Raw genomic sequence first — 26,503 nt, 5'->3', positions numbered from 1 at the left:
AATCCTTTAGATTCGGTTCAAGTTGAATGGACAGATTGAATTCAAACTTTGTACACTTATCAAGGATAATAGATGACAATGTCATAATTTTGTGAGATTGTGAATCTCAGTATCTGTGATCATCAGGATTAAATAATTTCCTTACGTATACTCTGTGTAGTAAGTATAACAAATGAGATAACTCAGTTAACTCATTACATCGTGTTTCTTTTTCTCATAAATATGTATGTATTTATTTTAACAAAAACTAAACCCATTTTTTATTCACCCACAATTTCTTAAACATGATCGTCGCAGCCATTAAATTTACTTCAATTTCGTAAAATCATTAATATTTTTATACAATCATCTATTACAATCTGCAAGCATAACATTTTAATAAATGCAATGTTAATGATAAGGCTCTGCTGACATCAAAATATATATTTTGTTTTATTTTTAAAACTTTTAAAAGAAAAACGTTCTTTATGTTCTTCCAATTATTAGCTACGTCTAGTGACATATTTTTTGTTTATTTTGACATATATTTATTGTTTACCCTTCTATACCACCCGGTAAATCATTACATTATTCATGAAAAAAATCATGAAAAATAATATGACAGTTTTCATTGATTATAAAGAGAAAAAAAGCGAATAAAATTAGATACGTTTTTTATTGATGTAAAATTATAAGCATTAACAAAATTCTTAAATAATTCACTAATGAAGAATAAAATTTTAATGATGGTGTAAATATTAATAACAATAATAGGTCTTTTATAACTTTCATTTAATTAACTAATATTGCTTCACACACATTCTACGCTTAAACTTACATATTATACCAATAAAAAACTGAAAAGTTCATAATTTAAACTTTCAGTTGCGCCACTCCACTGTTGCAAGATTTAATCATTTACAATTTTAATTTTCAGTTTTATAGCATTGAAATGCTTTATAAATGAGAAATTTTAAATTGTAATTATAGTATAGTAGTATTTTAAAGAAATTCATTTACAATTGTCTATTTTCGTTTAAAAAGCCAAACCTCATGACATAGATAATAATTATATAATTGAAATATGTTTCACCTTTTAATTTAATATTAATTATCTTAAAATCATAAATGAGCATATAAATAAAGCACACACATACACAGAACTCGTTAATAATTATTACATTTATGTAATACACACAACTGTACATATTAAACATCTATCTTCCACGCGTAACCCTTGTTGAAACATTAAAGTACATTCAGACAATAAATCATTAATTACTATGTTTAATTATTACGTTAAAATATACACTTGGACATCCAAGTCATTAGCTCCATAACAATAAATCTTAGATAGAATACCAAAAAGGATTTCTGGTGCACTAATGTATTTATCTCTGATGGAAAAGATACTCTCCATAACTTTGAAGAACACTCTACTTGGTAACATTTAACACATATGTTAATTTTCTTTCTGTCTTTCTTTCATTAGCTCTTCATAGTGTTTCAATAAGTTAGTGACCATAGTAAGAAAACAAAATTTTTATTATTATAGCACTTAAACTTATAACATTATACTATAGAAAATTAGACATTAGACATTAAAATTAACAACGCTTTATTCAAGTTACTATGGACTTAGGCAAAAAATATAAAACATTTATTTTATATAAAATATCCGTTTGATAAAACAGGTTTGCAAAAAGAATATAAAATAATTCGAGTTGCATTTCAAAAGTGTACGTTGGTATCAATAATCAATGTATGGCGTGTTTGAAGGTGCATATATAAGCAAAGCAAATTGTCCCTTATTAACATAAAACACCTAAGTTTAATGCTAATAGGATGTATCAATGAACATGATACATTTTTTAATTAGACAAAAATTAGTGATGCCCGCTCGCAATTAGAAAATCATTACCATTACTAATAAATGGTTTTAATCTTTTAATTTAGTACTAAATATGTATGTAACTGTCTACTGTTGCAATGATAACAAATGCTATGAGAAATGTTTACACATCAAATCCAAGTATAACGTATAATTGAAAAAGCACAAAAAAAAACCGAAGAGAGAAGACAGGCATTTCGGTTGTCACCTTCTAAACATACCAGTGACCAACGCCAGGCGCTGACCAGTAACCCGACGGCACCATACTAATATACACAGAAGAGCTCGTTTAGTTGTTTCCTTGGAGACAACTGAAATCTTAGCAACTACTGGACCGATTTGGATGAAATTTAATACAGAGTAGAGTAGTTTGACACCCGATAAGAAACTATCAAAATGATCGCTAAGCTAGTGTCTGATCAGTGGGTGGGGGTCAGTGCGCCGGCGCAGGCGAGTGGCGCGGGCGGGGCGGCTGGCGGCGCTGGCGCGCGAGGAACGAGTGTCCGGCCGAGCGCAGCGCGAACTTGGCCTCGACCGCGTCGCGGTGGCAGCGCGCGCCCAGCTGGTACCACGCCGCCGCCACCAGCCGCTGCTCGTGCGCCAGCATGCGGCCCTCCTCCGCCGCGCCGCCGCCCCAACTGCACATACGTATACGTGTTCACCGGTAGACAATGATCAAACTATGTTATGACAGTTCAAAAGTGCTTCTGGAAGAAGTGCTAATTAAATAAATATATGTTTGAGTTTCATTTGTTTATTATTTTATTACACTTGAATATATTTCAAAGATTTTGACTCGACGCCTTTCTATCTTACTCGCTGTTGTGACATTGTAGTGGTATTTTTGTACGTAAGTTTCTTTAACAATTATTGACTATTAAGCTAGTTTTTTTTTATGTCACCGTCGACAATCGAGAGGCATCGTGGATCGCCTGATGATAAGCGATACCACCGCCCATGAACATTTGGAGAGGCGTATCGATTTGGTCGAATGCAGACCTTACGCCTTTACAAATAGATTGCCGTCTTTAATTTGGAAAAGGATTTAGAAAGGATTGACGAGAGGAAAATTAGGGAAGGAGTAGGAAGGGTAAGAATAGGCCTCCGGCTCCCCCACTCACCGAACGAAACACAGTAGTATGCTATTTCACGCCGGTCTTCTGTGGGGGTATGGTATCCCAGTGCGACCTAGCCCAATTCGTGCCGAAGCGTGCTCAACTCATACCATAATTAAATTACTATACTACTAGCACTACGGCCGTGAACTATAAAGAATTTTGTACCTGGTATGACTTATCTCAGTCACTCCTGTCTATACATTGCTCCGTTGATAGCTATCACATTCGTACCGAGCCAACGGGACGTATTATTTAAAAGATCTCGATAATGTCGCGAGTAAGCCCTCAGGACCTAGTTTATTATAGTACTAGCCGCGCTCCGCAGTTTTACCCGGGTGAGTCTGTATTCCGTCGGAATATCGGATTAAAAAGTTGCCCATGTGTTATTCCAGTTATTCAGCTATATATGTATCAAAATTCATTGCAATCGGTTTAGTAGGTTTTGTGTGAATTTTTTTTTTTACAAACTTTCGCGTTTATAATACTAGTACTATTCTTGATTTGCTGTTTTTGGTATGAAGTACAACAGTATAACTCACTCGTGTCGATGCGTAGCAGTGGTAGCGTCACCCCGGGAGGCGGCGGCGCTGGTGCCGCTGGTGCCGCTCGTGCCGCTTGTGCCGCTGGTGCCGCTCGTGTTGGGTGCCCCGCGGCAGTCACCCAGCGTTGAATCCGACAGCGATTGTTGACCTGGGATATATTTTTAGATATATATTTTATGCACAATCTACATTTTAATAGTTGAATAGCATGAAAATGATTTATTAATGAAATATATTTAATCGTCTCAATGGACGGCGTTCATGAAACCGAAAGCTAAGAAGACTTCTCTGTCGCATTTTTCCCTTCCGTTTTTCATGTCGTATCATTCACATGACAAAGATAATAAGAAGAAAGATACATAAATAAAATAATAAACATGTCTAGAAGCCTAATAATGGACATGATGGTCATCCATCCATCTCTTCGTCCATATCAAATTATATCCTATATTAGATATAGTTTCATACACAGACATTGGAATAGAGTGGTGAATAATTTAGAATTTTTTTTTAACAAGTCCTAAGCGACATCACAGAATTTAATGGCTGTTTAAACTTAATTGCACAAACTTTCATTATACTAAAAGTTATTGATTCTCTCATTGTATTCGTCATTTTCACACACTCTATCAAATAAAAATTACACGTCGACACTGACCATCGCCCCTCCCCTCCCCATCCCATCCCGCCCCGCCGCAACTCACCGGTGGTGCGCGGGTCGAGCGACTTGATGACCTCCTTGGCCTTCTCGACGCACTTCTTGTACCTGTCCTCGGTGGCGAGCAGCTCGGCCTCGCGCGCCGCCAGCGCCGCCTGCAGCTCCTCCACTTGTTGCGCTGCACGCACGTTACATGGGTTAAGTCAACATGACATGGGTTAACACACATCAACAACGGAATACATATAATCTAGAGAGCGACAGCAAAAAAACATTGGTCACACATGCAATTTTCTGAGCGGACTGATCGTTGCTTAACCTGGTTTTGTACTGTTTGTCGTTCTATCGTAGAAACATTCCATTATTTAAGAAAAGGAAGAATAATGCATTCATAGATTTCCGAAAATTAACACACGAAATCGAATTGAAAAAAATCTCTTATAATTACACCCTGATCTTTTATTGCATCAGCCGCTTCGAGTGGGGGTGGCGAAACTTGATGTCCGCGCGGAGCCGGGACGAGCGTCTAATACCTCAATAAGTCAATTGTACTTAACTGTGAGCATCGGACTGATTTTTGCAGTCAAAAATCGTTATGAGTTTAGTATGGTTATGAGTTTTGACTGTTACATCTCATGATAATTGTGTATTAAGCGATAACATTAAGCACATTTCCCGAATAGTTTGGGGATCGTATACAATTCCTGCGACATACACTTCCTCTGGCTCTCCTCGAGGGCGGCGGCGAGGCGCGGGTGGGGCGCCTCCAGCGCGGCCTCCAGCTGCATTATCCGCTGGTTCGCCTCGCGGTTCATCGCCCGCTGCTTCTCCAGCCTCGCCGCGTAGTCCTCTAGAAGGGCCTACGCATAATCATTTATGTTAAGCCAATGCTTTTGATCAAGGATTAAATGAGATCATCTCAGTAAGTTGGGTAGGCTGGAGAGATTCCGAGTTCGATTCCTGGATATTTTTTTTTTCTAGCTAGTAAAAATATTAATCGCTTATCATTGACATACTATAACGTTTTGTATGTGGTAGTCGAGCACGCTTCGGCACGAATTGGGCCAGCTCGCACCGGGGAAGTACCACACCCCCACAGAAGACCGGCGTGAAATAGCATTCTGCTGTGTTTCGTTCGGTGAGTGGGGGAGCCGGAGGCCCATATCCTTTTCCTTACCCTTCCCAGTCCTTTCCTTTATTCCTCTCGCCAATCCTTCCTTAATCCCTTCCCAAAAGTCGGCAATCCATTTGTAGAGGCGTAAGGTTTGCAATGGACCTTATGCCTCTATAAATGTTCATGGGCGGTGGTAGCGCTTACCATCAGGCGACCCACCAGCTCCATTGCCGACTGTGACATAAAAAAAAAAAAAAACGACTATAGTTCGGCCGTTTATAGAATACGTTCCTGACACGTCGCGAATGAACTGACGACGTAACTTTGTAATGGCATTGCAGTTAAAATAAAAATATTTTTGCTGGTTGTTTACAGTTTTAACAATTGCTGAGCATTAAAAAAAATTATTATATCAATAATCAATGAATGTTATAATTTTGTGCCAAACTGAGTGTCAAATAACTTGGTAAACAATATTTTTCTAAATCTATACTGCGCTATTACAAGGTTATGTCAGCGCTTCATATTTGTAGTGCTGTGCTAAAAATAACAGGCAAGTATCGTTATCTGTTCTTATATAGTTATACTTATAATATAAAATAATACGTTTTGTTTTTCTTTTTAAGAATTTGAAAATAATGGACTATAAAATAACTTTTATGAAATATAAAAATATAATTATTATTGATAATAATATAATTATACATGTAGGCGAAGATGATGATGAAGACACCACCTCCTCAAGCGAATCGGAGTCTGATTAATATTCTGTACACACATTAAATTATTCATTCAATTTTATTATATGAATTACTTTTTTTTGGTTTCCACTTAAATAACAAAAATTTAAATTTTAAATGATTCCGCCAATTTAAAACGAAAATAGTCTTAAAATAATGCGGCGGTTCATTTTGGAGGAACGGTAACGAACTCAGTGTTATGTTGTGCCTATCACTAGTCGTGACTAACTGATAGGTGTCAGGAACGCATTCTCTGAACGGCCGAAGTATAGACTCATAAACGCCTATTTAAAAATCCACAAAATGACCTGCAGGAATTTCATAAATGTATTGGAATAAAAACTTTATTACGTGGCAGTAATGGTCACAGTCTATTGTATCACTCATTAGAAAACACTGCATATGTGACACTGATCAATTTTATTTTACAACAAGCAAAATTTGTCTTTACTAGTTTATTATTAAGATTTATTTTGGTTTTGAACCCAAAACCAATAGATACTAGTGCTCACGCACTGCTATACGAGTTCGAGCAGTCAGTCATATAATAAAGTAACAGAAATCCATGAATATTCAGCTCGTAAGAGGTGCATCAAACTATAACCCAGAGCTAATAATAAATAATTGGTTAATAAAATTTAGTACTAATATAAGAACTAACCTGAACAGAAGCTTGGTCCGCTTGCGCGCCTTGATTTTGCTTTAATAATTTATTTTCATGTTCCAATCGAATCAATCGCTCTTTCAAATCATTGGGAATCAACTCTTGTGACACGTTGTCTTCACTCGCGCCTGGAATTAAAAAAAGACATAATGTTTAAAAAACAGCATGTGTATGCAGACACGATAATTCTGACGATTTTTTATATACACTATTCTTTGTTTTCATATGCCTTACACATAATAAATTACAAGATTAATCCACGTATTTTCTTTAATTGTTATACAAACGAGTACCAAACATTCCAATGTTTAATTATACAGTCATTGATACTCAGCCGTCTACAGGACAACATCTTGTAACTTATAATTATAATAGTATAATCGCACAACTTTAGACATATGCAAAAAAAAAGTTGTATTTAGATATGTTGTAATCTGTGGTAAATTATAATCTTATCTGTCAACCTGTAGCGCCACCTTCAGTAATTTAATGTAATTAATTACTGTCATGGCTTCCCTCCCGCTTCATCATAACTGTGTCTATAAAATTATATTTAGTGTGTATTAATAAAAATATACAATAAAATTTGGCCTACTTCTTAACTTCACGAAACTGGGGGGTTTAATAATTTATTTTTAATTACAACAAATAAATATAACATAGGTCACCAGTGGTAATAGTGGAACACCGCAGCTCATCGACTGTCTCCTTGAGTGTGTCTCGCTCTTGCAGCAGTGCGTCCCGCTCCCGCTGCGCTGAAGCCACTTGGCTGCTCAGTTTCTTGTTGTCAATTTCGAGTCGGTCCGCTTTGGTGACTTCCGCGTCCAATTTCTCATTTAAATCTATTACCTGTGAATTGTTATTCATTTCTCAATATTTATATAGCACTAATGAAGATTTCGACATATCAGATGAAAAATTGTTAAATTTTCAAAACTATTTATGAACGTTAAAATTTAACACACCAATGTATAACCAATACAATTTATAAAAACTTCATTAAATATATATAATGTTGACAAAATCTTCTAGTTGACATTACATGCAAATAATTTATGGCATGAAATTTAAAATAAGATGCTACTACGCATCAAAGAACAACATTTCAAATTTCCAAAAAAGAATTCACCTGTTTCTTATAAATGTCGAGTTGCGCGCGAATAGCGTTCGCTCGCGCGGCCGCTTGCTCGTGCTCGATCGCGCGCTGCACGTGCTCCGTGTTCGCGCGCTCCAACAACTTTACCTGTAAAATTCAATGAATAATTAAAAAAAACGACCAAACCAAATATTCCTACATGGAGCTGGTCATGAGACATATTCCAACATGCAGTTGATCATGAGACGCTTGTTTACCATTTACCAAGACATGTTCTTTCAAGTTACATAAATCAATGCCCATAGATATTATATTGCCCATGTATATATTGAATTTCACTAACTCTAATTTTATTAAAGTACATAGGACAAAAATTAGGAATGAACTCAAAGGACAAAGGTATATAGACTAGAATAATATAATAAATATTACATATAACTGACCCGGATGTTTAATGCGAAAATTGAATTTATCATTTACCCAAATTTAGAGGCATCAATCAACATGTCAACAGTCCATGAGAATAATTTCCCACTTAATACACTTTTTAAAATTACACAAAATTTTATGATTTATCACGTACAATTTCAGAAATATATAAAAACCATAAAACCAACTTTGCTCATAACATTTCACGCTTTGATTGCCAAATGTTAGATCATTAAGGTCATCCGTTCTTATTTCCTTACTCGAGTTCAATTTTCGCAGCAAATGTCAAGTTAAATAAACTTGATTGCCATTTATAGTCTTTTGAAGAATCATGTTTCAACACATCATTACAATTTCAAATCAAACGTATGAATAAACTCACTGAACCATCTCTAATAAGTAAACAATTCTTGGCATTTTCTTGAGCACTTACTATCATTTTTACTTTCCAGACGACTATGACAGAAAATTTTTTTATTTCTACTTTGACTTTATTTCTACTCTTCATGCATTTTTAGTTCATTTTATAAATGAAAGTATATAATAATATGATTACTATGTCTACCTACATTCGGTTAAATCGTATTTGAGACCTAAATTAACAAAAAAAATTAAAAAAAAACAGCCCGTAGTAAAACCGTAAGTAAAATAGTAAGTGTTTATTTAATCAACAGCTGAATCTAACAGACAGACCTAATTTGTGTTGTTTGTGTTTGTGTTGTGTTGAAATGGTTACCTGTCTTCGCAGATCAACGTGTTCTTCCATTCTCTTCTTGTACGAGGCGACTGCTGCTTCTAGAGCTGCCGCCTTCGCAGCTGTTTCTCTAAGGGCATCTACTTCATCTTTTAATGCCACGTTTTCTGATGCTGCCATCTGAAATATGTAATATATTAATAACTACCTTTTGACTGCGACCTGACCATGACCTTAAATTAGTGGAGTAGGATAATAAGGGTTTTAATAGACGTCACTATACATATATATCTTCTTCTTAAATCATTCCATCTATTCAAAAAATGCATAGACAAGGATATAAAGAGAAAATGACTTTGTTTTATACTATGTAGTGATGACAACTTTGTCCAAAAAATCTTAATATACTGTTATAACATTGTTGTAATACTACAGTTTTAAAAACTGTAAACAACTTTTTGGCAAGCAGTGGTCAGAGCTAATTAAAAAATATATATATCGCAATACTAAGCACTTCAATCTATTCGGCCTTTTGTCTGAAATGAAATCTATGATAACGAGGGGAGTGCACAAGTGGGTTCAACAGACCTGTAGCTCTTCATTTTTCAGCTTCAAAATGGCGACCTCTCGCTCTAAAACATCAGCCCTCGCCCTCTGGTCGTCCCTCTGCAACTCGACCTTATCCAGTTCATCCTTTAACGCGTCGAGTTGCGCTCGCATATTGCTATAACGCAATGTGCCCGCGTGCGCCGGCCCCAAGGACGCCCCCCCATCGTCTAGGTCACCGCCTTCCTTGTTCTCGATGTCCGCAGCTCGCGCCGCCGCTAAACGACTCACTTCGCTCAGTAGCGTCATGTTCTCCTCTTGGAGAGCTTTTACCTGGATGCAGGTGAAGAATAATAAACTTACGTAAGCTACGAATTGAAAACCTTCCGTCATTTGGAAACGGCGGTTAAAAAGAGTTTTATTTCGGCTAATTGCCAGGTGTAGCTAAGCCAAGCTAAGCCACTAACAATACTTTTCACAATTATCATTGTAAGATAATCATTTCAGGAGAAAAATACATGAAATATATAGATTTTTTTAATATATACATTATGTATGTTGGATGTAAAAATATAAACAGCATAAGTTAATACTGGGTATGGCAATGAGAAAGAGGGACATTAATTAATAAATACTTTTTCATACAATTTAACATCAAATTTGGTTTGGAATATCTAAGTCCAAAAAATAATGGCTAATTTGAAAAGTCTCCACTCGGTATCAAACTGACACGCAATTCCCAACACTACAGGTTACAACTTTATAACAAAGGCAAAATTAATGCAGTTTAGTAATAAATTAATGTTCCTATTCATATATTATACTGTAATTCTCCTTTTTTGTATTGGTTATAACACAAAATGTATTTGAAAGTACTGTAACTGGCTGAGTACATATAAAAATATTTGCGGATGTGTCGAAACTTACCTGCAACTCTTGGTATGTGAACTCGTTTTTTTTATATAACAGAATACGAAAAAATTCCATACGTTTTTAGAAATTTAATAATTATATACTAGCTGCGCTGCGCGGTTTATCACATACGAACGCTCGTTTAAAAGCAAGTATTGCTCTTATTATATTACTCTCCTACATAATGTACGTCACTGCCAAGTATCATCAAAATCCGTTCAGTGTTTTTTTGAGTAAAAGAATAACAAACATAAATCCATCCTCACAAACTTTAGCGTTTATAATATTATGTACGATATGGTAGTATTACATTTTTAAATACAACGCTTATCGTTTTATTTTAAATAATGAATTAACAAGTGCGAGAAGGAGTTGATTTAAAGACTATTTTATTGAACGTCAGCTGGAGGAACCATTGAAAATCAGTACTGCGCTTCTAAAAGCCACTGAATGTTAAAATAATTGTATCCCTATCCAGCACGCCCTACAACTACACACGCATTTTTGCGGTCCGGTCGTATATGTTTTCCATGTTTTTTCATTTTCGTGTGTTCTTACTATTGTGAAACTGAAAATCATAGATGAGGAGATGAGTTTCATTGACAACATGGAATACATTTTTATTTCAACACCTTGTACTAATTCGGATGAATCCGTTGAAATAGTTTATTAGCACGATTTAGATTATGTTTAACATGCTAGTTAAATCAAATCTTTAAACATGTATTTACACGAACAATCACCTGTTAATTCAGCAAATAATTTATTATTGATTAATCAGCTTTGTAAACGTATAATAATGGAATGTTTGAATAGCGAAAGTTTATTTAATTATTGTATAAAACAGGAACATTTTCGTGGCAAATATTTTGGTTAACATAACTGAAGATTTCTATTTTTTTTTAAACCGTAACTAGCATATCGTATATTTTATAATAAATCTAATGTTATAATTTAAAAAACTACTTGTGCGTATAATAATAAACAAAACTTCTGACTTGATGATTTTGTATAGCTTCGAATTAATGTTTCCTATGTAACCTATGTATGTTAAAAATAAAATGAAATGAGCGTTCCTGCGATCTAATTTTATTTTGTAGTTGGTTGCCTATAATTATGATGACACTGAAGTATAGAATTACAATTTCAGAAACATTTTCAACATGTCCTTTAAGCGTTATATAAATGACTTATTATTATATATTTATTCACTAATTTAACTCTCGATTAAAGTAAGTTCACGAGTTTGAAAGCATACCAAACATAAATTTATAATGTAATAATACAAATAAAAATAAGCACTAGAGTAAGCCATGTTCCTACGCAAATTAGGTCACGATGACCGGAAAAATTCGTTAGAATTAACAGGAGATGAGGGCAATATTGTAGATTGTTTTTATGGGCCGTGTGTGAATATCCTGCAATGTCCTAGTGTAATGTCTATTATTAGAGTTCTGTACTTATAAGATTCATTCATTTCTATTTATGACTGTCTGATCGACGATAGTTCAAATGATATAATTTCGAATTTCGTACTGATGGGCTTCTCTTTGCCCAAAATTAGGCAAAACATATAACTTACAATTGTTAAAGATTTGGAAATGGTAACTCCAAACCCCTATTAGATCTGGGTCTACTGCTAGCAATACCCTTGTTCTAGCTCTACGAATCGAAGTAACATTTTAAAACCTATGACAATTAACCACAACCCTTCTTGAATATATTGTTCTAGAAAAGGATATTTTTTTCATAGTGTTTGATGGTACTGTTTTACAAAAATGGTTGATCGATTTAAGATGAATTTTGGAAAGTAACAAAAGCTTCGGGCTTTTCCTTTTTATTTATTTATTTTTTATCTATATTAGTTTAAAATCCATTCTAACACTTCTATTTAAGGAATTTTACTGTTCCATGTCCACGCATATACAGTGTAAAAGAAGACGTGTCCGTATTGTGCTCGATTTGTATTATATTCCTTTATACGAATAAACAACAAAAAATTACTTACTTGCGCATCAAGCTCGTGACATCTCTGCGCGAGGGCCTCTTTCATATCCACATCCGCCTGCTCCGGTGCGGGTCCATCCAAATGCAAGCTCCCCCGGTTTTGACCCAACGTAATGTTTTCTAATTCCTTTCAAAAGTAAACACTCACTTTTTGACTTCTATTTTCGACTTTAACACATTGTGATGAATAGTCTAATATTCCATTTAGCATCTATTTCCAAACAATTAAAAAAACAAATGCAAATTCATTATATTATAAACAAAATACACAACAAACTAGCGACGTCCAATTATTTGTAAGATGTCACAAATAAAGACGAAATACACGTGCACTCGTTACATCACAACTTTCGCGCCAAATATTCGCACACAGAGCGCACACTGAAGAAATATTATTTATTTACTAAACAGCGCGTATACACTGCACATGTTAACAGTCTTACATCCGCAAGTGTCCGATATGAACTAACTACATTACATACTCTGCAACATTTCGTGTTACAAGGACATTAGGAATGCGTATCTAAATGGCTAAGTATGGACACAACCACCAGGCGGCGGCTAACGAGCATGCACCTTTGAAAGTGCACTTGAGCAAGATTTCCCAATTCTCTTATTGCGATAATTTATTACGATCATTTTACGCCCTGTTTACAATTGTATTACGTAAAGCAATAATTCAATTTCAGACGCTAGCGCCCACTGTTCGCTATGTGGAGCATCTAGCAGAATCTAGACTTCGAGAAATCTTTAACTAAGCCATGTTTAGGGATCTTTCAAGAATTTTAATTGTACTTATTTTGGAATTCTACAGGCTTTTTATGGAACAATTAGATGAAACACGTATGAATACAGAACTTATGGAATCTGTAAATAATAATACGTAACTTTAATAAAAAGATTTCATACGTTCGTGTTTTCAAGCCGGTAAGTAGCGTTGGTTACATAAGGCGTCTAATCTCCAATTAATCCAATTAACGGCAAAAACCGCTCAAATAATTACAGTGTGTATTTTATTAATAAGTGTTTACGTTATAATTACAAGACAGCATACCTGTATCGCTTGCATTATACATCGCTGGCAAGACAACTCTAACTCCATAATTCGCGTGATGTACTCCTCTTTTTTGATGCAGTTGACTGCACAACCTGATAAAAATATAATTACAGTCAATACGCTGCATTATATCTTGTTTTTGTTCAAGAAAATATTAAAGTTCCTGGATATGAATAGTTATGAGATAGTCATCATTGTAATGTTGAGGTCAAACACCGAGATTCCTTATTGCGATTAAATTCTACTCTATTTTTTCACGGTGAATTACATTCATTACAAAATATTCAATTAATATCTAGTTATGCAACGCACGCTTCTTAGAATTTCAGGATTTTAATTCTAGTTAATAATTTATCATTTAAACATTTTTACGATCATCTCTTTACATATGGTCCCCACTCTTTTCGCAGCACAGCCGTTCCGACATTTTCATTATAATAATTGTTTATCAGCTAATAAAAAAGATGCACAATTTATTTCGTATATTTGATAATGTTGATAATTGATATGAAGTATGAAAATTTCCAATATAATACAATTAGTCTGACACACTTTGTTGCTCTCGATATTTAATTGAGATATGCTCGATAAAACAGACCTTGGCAGGTATAAGCTTTATTTCGAAATAAAATTGCAAATTACCAAAATAGTTTTCATAACTCAATACACCGTTTTAACATGTCAAAATTCAGCATGGTCTTAATGAATGATATATATAAGTTACATTGCTTCAAAAGTTTCAAGTTTCATATTCATTTCTTATGGCCAACATGCGATCAGATCACTTGGTAAGTTCTTGGCATTTAATATTTTACAATAAAATAAAGGGTGCTTGCTTTAATTACGTCACTAACTGTTCAACCCTTACATTACGAAAAATGCTAGGCAGGGAATGTGGTCACATAGAGGGATGAGGGTTCGAAGGCTAAACTAGTTCTAAAAACAACACCATTAACGTAGTATGTTAATATTAACATATAATATGATGCGCATCGGGAAATTTGAGCCGTTTGGCTCGAATTTGATATTTGAATCAGACTAGTTGCTAGTTTTATTTAACTACAACGTATTTGACGACTTTGGGAGAAAAGTGTTTAGCAAAAATGCTAATGGAATTCCCTAATATAGGGTCTACAAAGTCTGCAAAGGGTAATATTATGGACAAATAATCACCATATTATTTGCATTTACAAAGTAAAACGTTTTCACGCTAGATTTGTTTACGTACGGCTCTTAGTGTTCTCCTTAAGGGAAGCCAAACAACAGTTGTAGGCTAGATATTATAGCCGCACAATCATATTTACCAACTTATATTTCTTTGAATTACACAACCCGGTTAGAATGTGTTCTTTGTTTATTCTGTTTTCACTTATTACAACACTAGCTTTCCGCCCGCGGATTCGCCCGCATAGTCAAAGGAAAAGATAGAGCCCCGAAGTTTTACCCGCATAATTACCGATCCCTTGGATTTAAGATTTCCTACACCTACTTAGTACTTACAAATTTCGTAAAAATCGGTTCAGTGTTTTATGCGTGAAAAAGAAACAGACTGGCAGATAGAGTTTCTATTGCTTTTATAATATTTATAGGGATAGACGATGGTATCTACTGATTAATAAAATTCACCAATGTTGTTTTGGGGTTACAACGATTAAATAGTCTTATTTAAAGCATTGGTATATACATAGGTTTATGCATTAAAATTTTATAATCATAATTAGAGATTGAAAAGTGATAATTTAGCTTAGGCCAAAGTAATAACATCATTACCATTAATTTGAATATGATTTTTGACAAATAGAAAAAATGCTATAATTATGATGAGGTAAATACAAAAAAAAAAGATAAGATCCAAGGAGCTTAGAAGGTAAAGTTTATGGATCAAATACTTAGGACACAATTATTAGAAAATCTCAAAGAAAATTACTAATATGTATGCATATTTGGAAGTATACTTAAAGATTTTATATGGCTTCTCAACCTTGAGGTTTAATTTTAATTTTATTAGGTAACTATAATCTCTTTTGTCTATTCTACAAATACATATTCTACAGACATGATATATAATCAAAGAAGGCATTATATTATTACTTTACGTAAATCAGACTAACCTATATAATATTTGACTAAGAAATAAGATTTAGAGTTGTTAGATTTAAGAATAAATACCCAAAACATAAACTGTGTTAATAAGTTTCAAAAGAAACTATACTAAATTCAACAAGAGATTTTGAAGAAACTAATGGGAAATGACTCATTTATAACTAAACTAGCTGTGTGCCCGCGGCTTCAATCTCGGACCGATCAAAGACAATTTAAGAGGTGTTATCCATACATATCGCATTTTTATTATAACGCCATCTCTTGGAATTCATAAATTTCGGAGTGATTAAAATGTGCACCAATATGGTTCTTGATCATGAGATGTTTTACTATGGTAAATAGAAACCTATAACACTCTCTAGCCTCCAAACTATCTCCAGACAAAAATCATACCATAAAAAAGGCAGGCGTGAATGACAAACAAACACACTTTCGCACTTGTAATAGCAGTAACGGAAGAAACGATTTTGCAGTAAAATAATAATTCAATTCTTACTAAGCACTAGCTGTAACAGCCTTCCCATATCTCCTGGATCAGCATGTTCAGCAATGTTGATGACATCAGGCCTTGCAAACTCTTGTAGACTCAAACTAAGTATATCTTGATGGTAATCTGAAACAACCAAAAGCATTATTTGAAATAAAAAACAAAAAGAAATTGAATCCATTGAAAAATTTACATTATAAGATGCTATTTTAAAGAGATACTATTTAATAATTTTGAGTGTAGTTTTCTTTGAATTTCTTTACTATCATATTGTTAAGCAAATAGAAACTTTAGCAGGTATACTTTCATTATTTAAATAGATAAGCATACATTTACATAATTTAATATCTTATTCTTTGTACATATTATGCACACAATAGAGATAAAAATATAAGTAGTTTATTGTTTCTAACCTAAATTAAATGAAAAGTGTTTTTTGCATTTGTATATAGGGCAATATTATTAAAAAATTATGTTTAAAATATTGATTGTAATTTGTTATACCTACACCAATATAATAATTAAAAAATATCTTTCAATGCTATAAAACTAAAAATTAAAACACTTTTATATCATCATCACCAGACCATATATGTTTCCACTGTCGGGACACAGACCTCCTATGACAGTTCAGGTCATTATCCACCAAACTGGCCAAACGCGAGTTGGCAGATGTCACATTACATCAAACTTTAGATTTTTGGATATGCCAGTTTCCTCACAATCTTTTCCTTCACCTTATTAAGCTGTGATGGTGTTATTCGCATGCACAGATAAAATTTACTTCCTGCATGCTTGCTTGAACTCAACCTTCCAACTATCACTGCTTTATTTTCAATCTCTTACATAAAAAGATGAAGTCCCATGTCCCCTAGTGGGGTATGGGGCAGAAGATGTACATCTGTTTCACTGATCGATTTTCTTTACGGACAAGTAGGTGATTAGCCTTCTGTGTCCTGCCAGACCGAGACATTTTCTTTGTGCATCCCCACCAGGAATTGAACCCAGGATCCCTCGGTTCTATGCTCACGCGTTTAACCACAGAACCAAGGAAGTGGTCTGTCATATTTTCTAATTAACAAATAGTTTAATGACAATTCATTAATTTAACTAACGAGTAATGTGACAAAGCTATGTTTACTGTTTTATATTCTCAGCATACTTTAATACAATAATAACATGTTGTACTGTTCATAACCAATCAATGACTAAAAATAATTAATAGTTAAATAATAACAATACTGATTTTCCAGGCAGATATTTTAATTTCTGTAAGATCAATATCTGACCTGGTAACTATGGTACATAGTAGCCTATATCACTCTCTAGCTTCGCAGTATGACAGGAAGACAAACAACAAAACACAACAAACATATTCACATTTATATTATAAGTAAGGATAATTGATGTGAGTGGATCAGTTGTGTGTTTAAAATTTGTAAAACCATGATAAAATTTAATTGTTTAACTTCACATATGTCATTTTACAGTAGAATAAGAATTAAAAAAAATACAGCTTAGTTAAGCAATGTTGACCATAATCAAAATGACATTATGCAAATATGTAATCTAACTATTCCCTAAAACATCAAGGAAAGCATGTGTTAGTATTAGATCTTTCCCTCATATTCTCACTATGAGACCTGTAAGACTTATTTATTTATTATTGTCTTAACCATTATTCTATTGTCATTTACGAATATATTATTTATCACAATTCATAATTATACATACCAACAACTCCCTCTAATATTTTCTTCAAATTACTGACTTTCAAGCGCCAGTTTTGACCCACATCAGTTTTAATTTTGGAATTCCAAGTAGGTGTAAAATATTCTGGTGCAATCTGACTTAAAGCTTCTGCTATTGCAACACCATCAGATAGTTCTGTAAAGTAAACAAAAATGATAAGACCTTAACTTGGTTTACAAATAATAATATTTAGAAAAAACAACTGGCATTGAATTATCTAAGATCTCTGTTCCTTTCTCAATCTAATTGACAATGATAAGTGAATAATGACAATACAATTAGTCGTTTTCTTTTTTGAATATTCCAATTAAAAGAAAGCTATACATCATCAACAGATAAAATTGTATAAATTAATATATTTACCTAGAGGATTTCCATGTTTAGCAGTGAGATTTAGCGTTTGTAACCATTTTATTAGATTATCACACAGTACAACACCGTTCGACTCCATAATGGTGATAACCGTTGTGTATTAATTTAAATATAAAGAATTACAAAAAAATAATTATTTATTCAAATAATCATTATATTAATATGTAAATAAGAATTTACAAAACAAAATTTAAAACCGCAACATACGATCCGTAACGTATGACGTTTCCGTATTTATTTATTTTCTGACTTGGTACGTCTGTCAGATTTGATCTGTCCACCGCAGATTAAAATATAGATCCCACAGATTTGTGTACCTAATATGGTTACGACAAATCTCTATCTAACAGAAGTACTTAGGCAGCTTTAGACTTTATTTTCTATTTGATTAGTACAGAAATATTTTCGTATTAGTATAAATGTTGATTACAAATGTTGTTAGTTTAAAAATACAATATTTCAAAAGAATTTCATAATGAAATTTGAAAGCCATCTATCACTAATCTCATGTTTCAGAATATTGGAGTTCAAAAGAATAAATCTATATATCCTATACTAAATCGCATGGAATCATTAAAGTTTAATTAATTAATAGATATATAATAATTAACAAAATTACTAAGCAAAAAAGGAAACAAAAATCAATTAAAGAAAATTAATCTTGCGCTTGACGACGTGACAATACCAAACATTCACCCAGTTCAATGCACAAAATTTTTCCGATTGTTTCTGATTAAGCGAAATCACTATATGATATCACCCTATCCCATCCTACTTCCTACTAATATTATTAATGCGAAAGTTGGTAAGGATGTGTCTGTTTGTTGCTATTTCACTCAAAAATTACTGAACCAGTTGCATTGAAATTTGGTACGTAGATAGCTGGACAACTGGAATAACATATAGGCAACTTTTTATCTCGATATTCCCTCGGGATTCGGACTTAGGCGAGTGACGCCGCGGGGCGCAGATAGTTTTTAATGAAACAAAGTGAACAGAAACACAGGTTTTTTTATTAATATAAAATTAATTATCATTTAATATTTAACCATAACTAAAACGGTAAATAGCATCCCATGTACTTATTATTTTTTACTGCATGAGATATTATTGTATTCCATAGTGGGTCTGTACACAGAAGAATTGGATTACAAAATAAAATCAGAGATATTTGGGGCCTTGTTATTGCTACATTAACTCTTTTCGGGTTTTGTATGAATCCCAGCACATGTTTGATATCCTCTTTTATGAGAGATTCAGCAGATCTTACTGTACTGATAAGGATAATTGGTCTTTCTTGGCCTTGAAACTCCTCGACTGTACCAATTTTTGGTTGTGGTAATCCCATGGCATCAAAAACAAGTCTCAAGTATTTTATCTGTAAAAAATCGTCATAATTAATTACTTCCAAAGTGTTAATCTGAAACGGAAAATTTTATTATTCAAATAAAATATAGCTATCAACTCCATATTTACCTGAGCAATATAAGGCGTAATAATACCAATTTCATCTGGAGTCACATTATTTTTAAATAACTTGCATGTTGTCAGAGCAACCATGGATGCTTCCTGTGGGTTATACCAAGATGGACTATCATTTGCTCTGGCATTCTGACCCTTGATACCATAAACAAATATTCCTCCAGTTTTGTCTTCAGTTATATTGAAAATATCACAAGTTGCATCTATTATTCTAGGTATCCAGGGAGCATCCTTATCAAATTTTGTTTCTAGAGAGTCATCATAAAACATTCTACTTGGAAGAGACAAGACTTCTTCTAATGACCTATAATTTTCACTCAATCTTGTCACTACTCTTGCATCAAAACCATCTTTGTAAGAATCAAAGTCTTTCTGGTAAGGATATGTTTCAAGAATTCTACACAAATATGATACATCCATTTCAAATTCCTTACAATATTTGGACATTACCACAGGTCCCAGTTGCATTGGGTCACCAGCAAGTACAATTTGACCATTTTCTTTATCAGTAAAGCTCAATGGTATCATTATTTCCGGTTCAGTGGCTTGTCCTGCTTCATCAACAATGATGTGGGAAAAATGTCCTTTCGGAAAACCCATATAATAAAGACTACCTACACAATTACATGTTGCTATTGTAACTCTATGTCGCCCTATAAAAGATTTTTGGCAATTTAAATTCATTCCATCTTTAACCATATGCTTAGACATAGAAGTTCCTTCTCTAGCTATATCCAGTGTTGCACAGTATGATTTGATATCATCAGATATATTGTCAGAATCCACTAAATAACCTGCTATAAGTCGCACAATAGAACTTGAGAAAACATGTCTATATTGAATGAGCCTTTCAGTAATCAAGTTGGACGCACTATTTGACGGTGTCGCAACTAAAATTCTACTCTCAGGAATGTGTGTTAAAATTTGCAAAATTGTTTCTACAACTGTCACTGTTTTCCCTGTCCCTGGAGGTCCAAATATTACATAAGGCAATGGACGACATTCGCCTTTTAGTATATTGAGTATAGTATTTTTTTGGCCATTGTTTAGTTTTTCATTATACCACTGAATATTGTGAAGCTTTTCACTGGTTACTTGTTCAGGTTTCTGAATAATTTTTGAAGGAAATAAAACATCAGGACCCAGATTTGACAGAACAGTATTAATTGCTTGATGAGCTCTTCTATAAACTGTTCTATTTAAATGAAATTCAACAGAGACATCCCCCCCATCGTAAATCTCATGAAATCTGGTATCAAATTTAAATAACACTAAATCACCCTTTACCATATGAATGAAACCTTCATATTGCTTTTTAAATGGGTCCCATGTGTCTTTAACAATAACTTTGTCACCAATAATTAAAGATGGTCTTTTTTCACACAAACCAGTAACCTCAAGTGCTAAATATTCACCATTTCTAATTAAAAAAGCCTTTGGAGTGTCATACACTCTAACATTAATATTAGCTTGAATTTCTTCCATATAAAGCAATGTATGCCACTTATCAGTATAGTTATTGATGTTTAAATCTTGGACTAAACAAGGCAAATGAGATTGAATTCTTGTTATGATTTTATCATAATCATGGGAATATACAGTTTGTTCTGAATCTCCAAGAACAACAGACCATATTTTGTTTGGAATGGGATAATTGCCTATCTTAGCAACTACAAAATGTGGAGTTTTACAACTTCTTACTCCTGGAATGTATGACTCATTATTGCTTCTCACCATTCTCATTCTTTCCAACATTTGTGAATTTTTATTATTCCTGGATAAATCTATAGCTTGATCATCATTCAGAGGATATAATTTATCCACTACATTTATTTCAATGAACCTCTTCAGCTGGAAACCTTTAAACAAAAGTATGAAACATTCCTTTGTTTCGCCTAAAAACTTTGGTTGACATGTTATGGTTAATGCTACAGTTTCTGAAGGTTGTAATGTTTTTGGTTGACTTATAAAAGGTTTAATATGAACTTGTGAGTCTCTTTTTTTACTGAGTATAATCCATTTATTAAGAATGTAAGTATTACTGCTGCTATTTGTTACATTTAAAACAATTTTTTCTGTTTCATTAATGTTTACATTATCAAATTTTATAGGAAAGGTCATTGTAATATTCTTTTCTTGTTCTACTTTAAGACTTTCAGGTATTTCATCATTATACTTTGGATAAATTATTGCTTTATTGTTACTTTCAATTGTGACTAATTTGATGGATCGCCATGCACATTTTCCTTGAGTACTTTCAATGGCTTCTACCATAACCTGGAACATTTTTTTTTATATTCATATTTATTAAAAGTATAAACAAAGCAAATTTTCAATTGAACTATACTACCATTGACAGAGACATTTATACTATACTTTTAAGGGTTAAGGGACAAGGAAAGCATTGACAATGGGAATTAACAAGGAAGGACTAGGAAAGGAAAGAATAAATAGAACCAAATGACATTTAATGAAGGGATTATTTTTATTCTCTACCTTACTTTAATGGAATCCAAAATACAGAAGACCTACATAAATTCAACAAATTTTGCAAGACAGTGTCAAACTATTAAAGTTGTCTCTTTATCAAATATTAACCACAAGAACCACAAATAAAATTTGTCTTACTTTATCTCCGACTTGAGGTATGACACCATCAATGAGAGTACTATTATTGAAATATATTTGTCTATCAAGAGTCCCATAAGTGCCTGTCCATTCTGTGACCACTGCTGATTTTATTTTACTACGAACTGGCTTGAAAGATATTACTTCTATAACCTATAAATAAAAATAGTTATTAATGAACTTTTGTACTGGCATGATTGAAAACAGTAAGCTTTGTAAACTTATACCTGTATAATGTTTAAAACATACAGTGCTTTTCTCAAATACAATATTTAATGTTTCCAAATAGTGTCTGCATGTGTTATGTAGATTAATTTTATGCACATGCTTCTTAAACAAATCCTCTCATGAATAATCCTACTTCCTACTAATATTATAAATGCGAAAGTTTTTAAGGATGTGTGTGTGTTTGTTTCTTTTTCACGCAAAAACTACTGATCCGAGTGCAATAAAATTTGGTATGGTACCTAGACAGCTGGACAACTGAAATAATGTATAGCCAACCTTTTATCACGATATTCCTATGGGATACGTACTTAACCACGTGAAACACCACCATCAAGCGAAACCACGCTAGTAATCCATAATGATAAAAGTTTATACTTATAGCTACCTGTTTCATGTTAATATCTGTTAGCTTATCCTCATTTCTTTGGACTTTACACTGCATCTCCAACCAATCTCCTTGAATGGGAATAAAGGTTCCTTCTACACTGTCCAGGTTAAATACTAATTCTCCACCCTCAATATACACAAGTCGGTCTTGCCTGTATTGAACTTGTCCAACAAGTACATGGTTGATAATATCAAATTTTTGTTCTTCTGATGTGTCTTCATCATCCCAACATATACCCTGATTTTCAAGGATTCTTATAACAACCAATTTATCATTTGTATCCTTATAGCAGAGGTATAATACTTTATCATTAACATTTAATGTGTATGGGCATGATGAGACATCAAAATATATCATTCCATCAATTAGAACATAATTATCACCGCAGTCTGTGACAATACCTAAAAATCATTTGAATTTATTTATTATTATGGTTTAATAAAAAAATGTAAAAAATTTACTAGTAAATTTGTAATAAATATGTACACATATATTATGTTTATAAATATATAATGTTGTTACAAAATGTCAACCTGTTTTTTGGAAGCAAACAGCATTTTTTGGTATATTTACAGTTTCAAGATTTTCATTAAGATATTCTTCTTTTTCTGATTGAAATTGCAAATCCAGTAATTCATCAACCAAAAATTGTTCCCTGTTGTCTTCTTCATTATTATCTTGTCTACTAAAGAAATAGTTGAAAATTGGGGATAAATAAGACCACATTATGTTTTATTGCTATTGGACACAATTTTGTTACTATTAATTACTGTGATAAACCTTTATCACACTCAAATTTCCATTCTGTTGCTTTGAGGTATTCTAGCTCTTTTCTTAGCGACTGTATTCTTTTTTGATGAATTTCCTTTTGTGCACTTTTTAATGATTGTTCTATACTATGACCTAGGTTTCCATGACTCAAAGACTGGTCAAAATTTTGTATTCTTGTACTCTGCAAAGGTTATCAATTTATAAAAATAATAAATAGCATCATATAGCATACATCCTCAAGATGCATACGAAACTTACTTGGGGAGTTTCTGGATCTGATGGTGAATATGCAGATTGTGACAAATTACTAGAAGAAGACATTCTTAGAAATACGTTAAACTATAAGAAACAACGCATGTCTGCTCATATAATGATTGATTACAAATAATTAACGATCGTCGATTCGTTGATGAATGAAACAAAACAAAATCATGACAGTTCAAACTTTGAAAGTGTGTACCCATAGATTATATACTTAATACTTATATACTGTGTGTACCCGTGTCCCGTATTAATATTTATAATACTACTCTTTGGTATGTAGCAAAGTGAAAGACACAGATTAAGAACTAGTACTACGTGAGAGAGAAGTATAATACCACAGATTAAGAACTAGTTACTCGAGAATAAATAAACAATAACTATTGTACCCTTTGCAAAAACTATATATGAATGATGAAACTTACCCACCTACACTGTCGGTTTGCATCTCTCACTAGTTACTTGATTCTTTATTAATTTGTCTCTCTATTTCGTTACTACTTGTAATAGTACTATGTTATCGGTGGTTTGATCACACTACAATATAAAAAATGTGAAAGTTTGTTTGTTTGGATGTTTGTCCGTCAGTCACGCCGAAACTACTCAATGGATTATGATGAAATTTGGTATACAGACAGGGCATGAGCTGACTTGAGTATAGGATACTGTAATTTTTTTATCCCGATTAAATGCTCCCTTGGGACCCTACTTAAAAATATAAAAAATGCAAAAGTAACGCTTGTCTGTCAGTCTGTGCATCAATTACGCTTTCACGCCTAGACCACTGAACCGATTTTGATGAAAATAGGTATGAAGATAGAACTAAACTTGGGAATGGACATAGGATACTTTAAAAAAAAAATGAAGGTGTTGAATTAGAGAATAAAAGTTTGTATGAAAATTTGTTATTGTCCAGCCGATTTTGATGCAATTTGTTAAGATTATGGAGCTGAACTTGAGACAGGACATATCACATACCATACTGTTTAATGCGAAAAAAATGGTAGAAGGGGTTGAAATAGGGGATGAAAGTTTGTATGGAAGTTCCATAATTTTTTATCCACATCAAAAGAGTTTAATACGGTAAATAAGAAATTTATAAATTATTCAGCAAATGGTCTCCCTTAAGTTGGCTCTCTTTACTAGATATCTTTATTTAATCGCTTAGATTAATTCATTTCGATTAAGTTCGACCACTATTGATGATTGTTCGATCATAAATATATTTTTAATTAAATTCTTAATTATTCTTTGCATTTTATCTAAAGAGCAAGCCATTACCTTACGCCTATTATTGCGGTATACAGTAATGGCGACTTGGCAACACATTGTGCATAGTTAATTTATTCGTCGTTTGTTCATTGTTATTCGAATGTACAAAATGTTGTATTTTATTTATTTATTATTAATGACACAAATTTTCACCCTTGAGTTGACCCCCTAATAGATATTTTTGTTTTCATAGCTTAGATTAATTAATTTTGATGAATATTCGTTTGTTCGACCTGTATTGATATTTGTTCAAATATAAAAATAATTATAATCTTAATAACTCATGATTTTTTACCTATGTAAGTATGTACCTTACGCCTGCATGGGCTAAAGATGGAAATTAGTTTCAATTAAAAATGCAGTGAGTTTTTTTAAACACTCAAACCATTTATCAACTGATTACAACAGTTTTATTATTCGTAAATAAAAAGTAAAATTAGGCCATATGGTTTTATTAGTCGTTTATACAGTTTAGGGGAATTCTTGGCTGTCGGCATCGTAAACTACTCCAACTTGTCTTCGTACGGAGTCTTGCAGTTTGGAAATTGTGATACTGTCACTGAGTGGCATGCGTGGCGATTCCAGTAATCCTAGAAACAGTAAATTGTTAAGAGTTTATTATGCTAAGTAAATTTATTATGTATCTATATTAGTAAACAAACTGATAGACATTGGGTACAGTTTAAGCAAAATTTTGAAAAGGAATTATTTTCGTCGGTTTAACCAATGCAACTTGGTTCCTTATAGTTATATAAGACTAGTTACTGCGGCAGGATCACGGGTGGCCGAGAGACTAGGCGTTGCTACGGTTTGGCAAAAATACGCGGGTTCGAATCCCGCCTCGTGATAAATTTTTATTTTATTCTCTAAAAAATTCTCATTTATGAAGCAAATCAATGCTATAAAACTAAATATTATGAAGTTGCGTTCCTCAGAGTATTTAAGTTTTTCTACATATATATGGGGGCTTAGCAGAAGCTTGACTTCAAGACGGACGTATAATAAGAACATAAAATAGTATTAAAACAATTATATTAGAAATAACCTTCAGAAAATTAGCACATATTTTTTTTATATAAAAAAAATTGTTGTAAATTTTTATAACTCCTTTATTAAAAATTTAACAATAAATACTTCCTTATTTATAATCTATATTATAGCAAGTGAGACAAATAAAATATGTGTATATGTTGTTGTATATGCTTAATCTTATATATAAAATTCTCGTGTCACACACAATGTTAGTCTTTATACTCCTCCGAAACGGCTTGACCGATTCCTCTGAAATTTGGTAAGCATATTGGGTAGGTCT

The 26,503-nt window shown here is 33.1% G+C and overlaps 3 protein-coding genes across 3 annotated transcripts in view; all 3 read right to left on the bottom strand.

Annotated features, from left to right (window-relative positions):
* Positions 1-1,047: 1,047 nt before the first annotated feature.
* Positions 1,048-18,396, bottom strand: LOC119829536 (protein hook). The gene is made up of 14 exons (XM_038352092.1): positions 18,153-18,396; positions 17,772-17,924; positions 16,047-16,163; positions 13,445-13,539; positions 12,392-12,517; positions 9,514-9,804; positions 8,968-9,105; positions 7,836-7,949; positions 7,375-7,555; positions 6,704-6,834; positions 4,904-5,048; positions 4,235-4,366; positions 3,528-3,678; positions 1,048-2,508 (listed from the first exon to the last, which is right to left on the bottom strand). Exons 1-14 carry the CDS (start codon positions 18,238-18,240, stop codon positions 2,304-2,306), a joined length of 2,067 nt encoding a protein of 688 aa, XP_038208020.1. The 5' UTR covers positions 18,241-18,396; the 3' UTR covers positions 1,048-2,303.
* A 758-nt stretch (positions 18,397-19,154) lies between these two features.
* Positions 19,155-23,751, bottom strand: LOC119829449 (probable RNA helicase armi). Its single transcript, XM_038351950.1, has 5 exons — positions 23,421-23,751; positions 22,885-23,288; positions 22,272-22,424; positions 19,638-21,920; positions 19,155-19,539 (listed from the first exon to the last, which is right to left on the bottom strand). Exons 1-5 carry the CDS (start codon positions 23,611-23,613, stop codon positions 19,216-19,218), a joined length of 3,357 nt encoding a protein of 1,118 aa, XP_038207878.1. The 5' UTR covers positions 23,614-23,751; the 3' UTR covers positions 19,155-19,215.
* A 1,838-nt stretch (positions 23,752-25,589) lies between these two features.
* Positions 25,590-26,503, bottom strand: part of LOC119829552 (trans-1,2-dihydrobenzene-1,2-diol dehydrogenase-like) — a 15,993-nt gene continuing 15,079 nt past the window's right edge. The window contains exon 6 of the mRNA XM_038352114.1: positions 25,590-25,781. Coding sequence (XP_038208042.1) covers positions 25,663-25,781 — 119 coding nt within the window. The 3' untranslated portion in view covers positions 25,590-25,662. The remainder of the gene's footprint in view (positions 25,782-26,503) is intronic.

The sequence above is a fragment of the Zerene cesonia genome, chromosome 10 (genome assembly GCF_012273895.1).
Source record: "Zerene cesonia ecotype Mississippi chromosome 10, Zerene_cesonia_1.1, whole genome shotgun sequence".
Lineage (NCBI taxonomy): Eukaryota > Metazoa > Arthropoda > Insecta > Lepidoptera > Pieridae > Zerene > Zerene cesonia.
The sequence above is the reverse complement of the archived record's forward strand: the minus strand, read 5'-3'. Positions and strand labels throughout refer to the sequence as shown.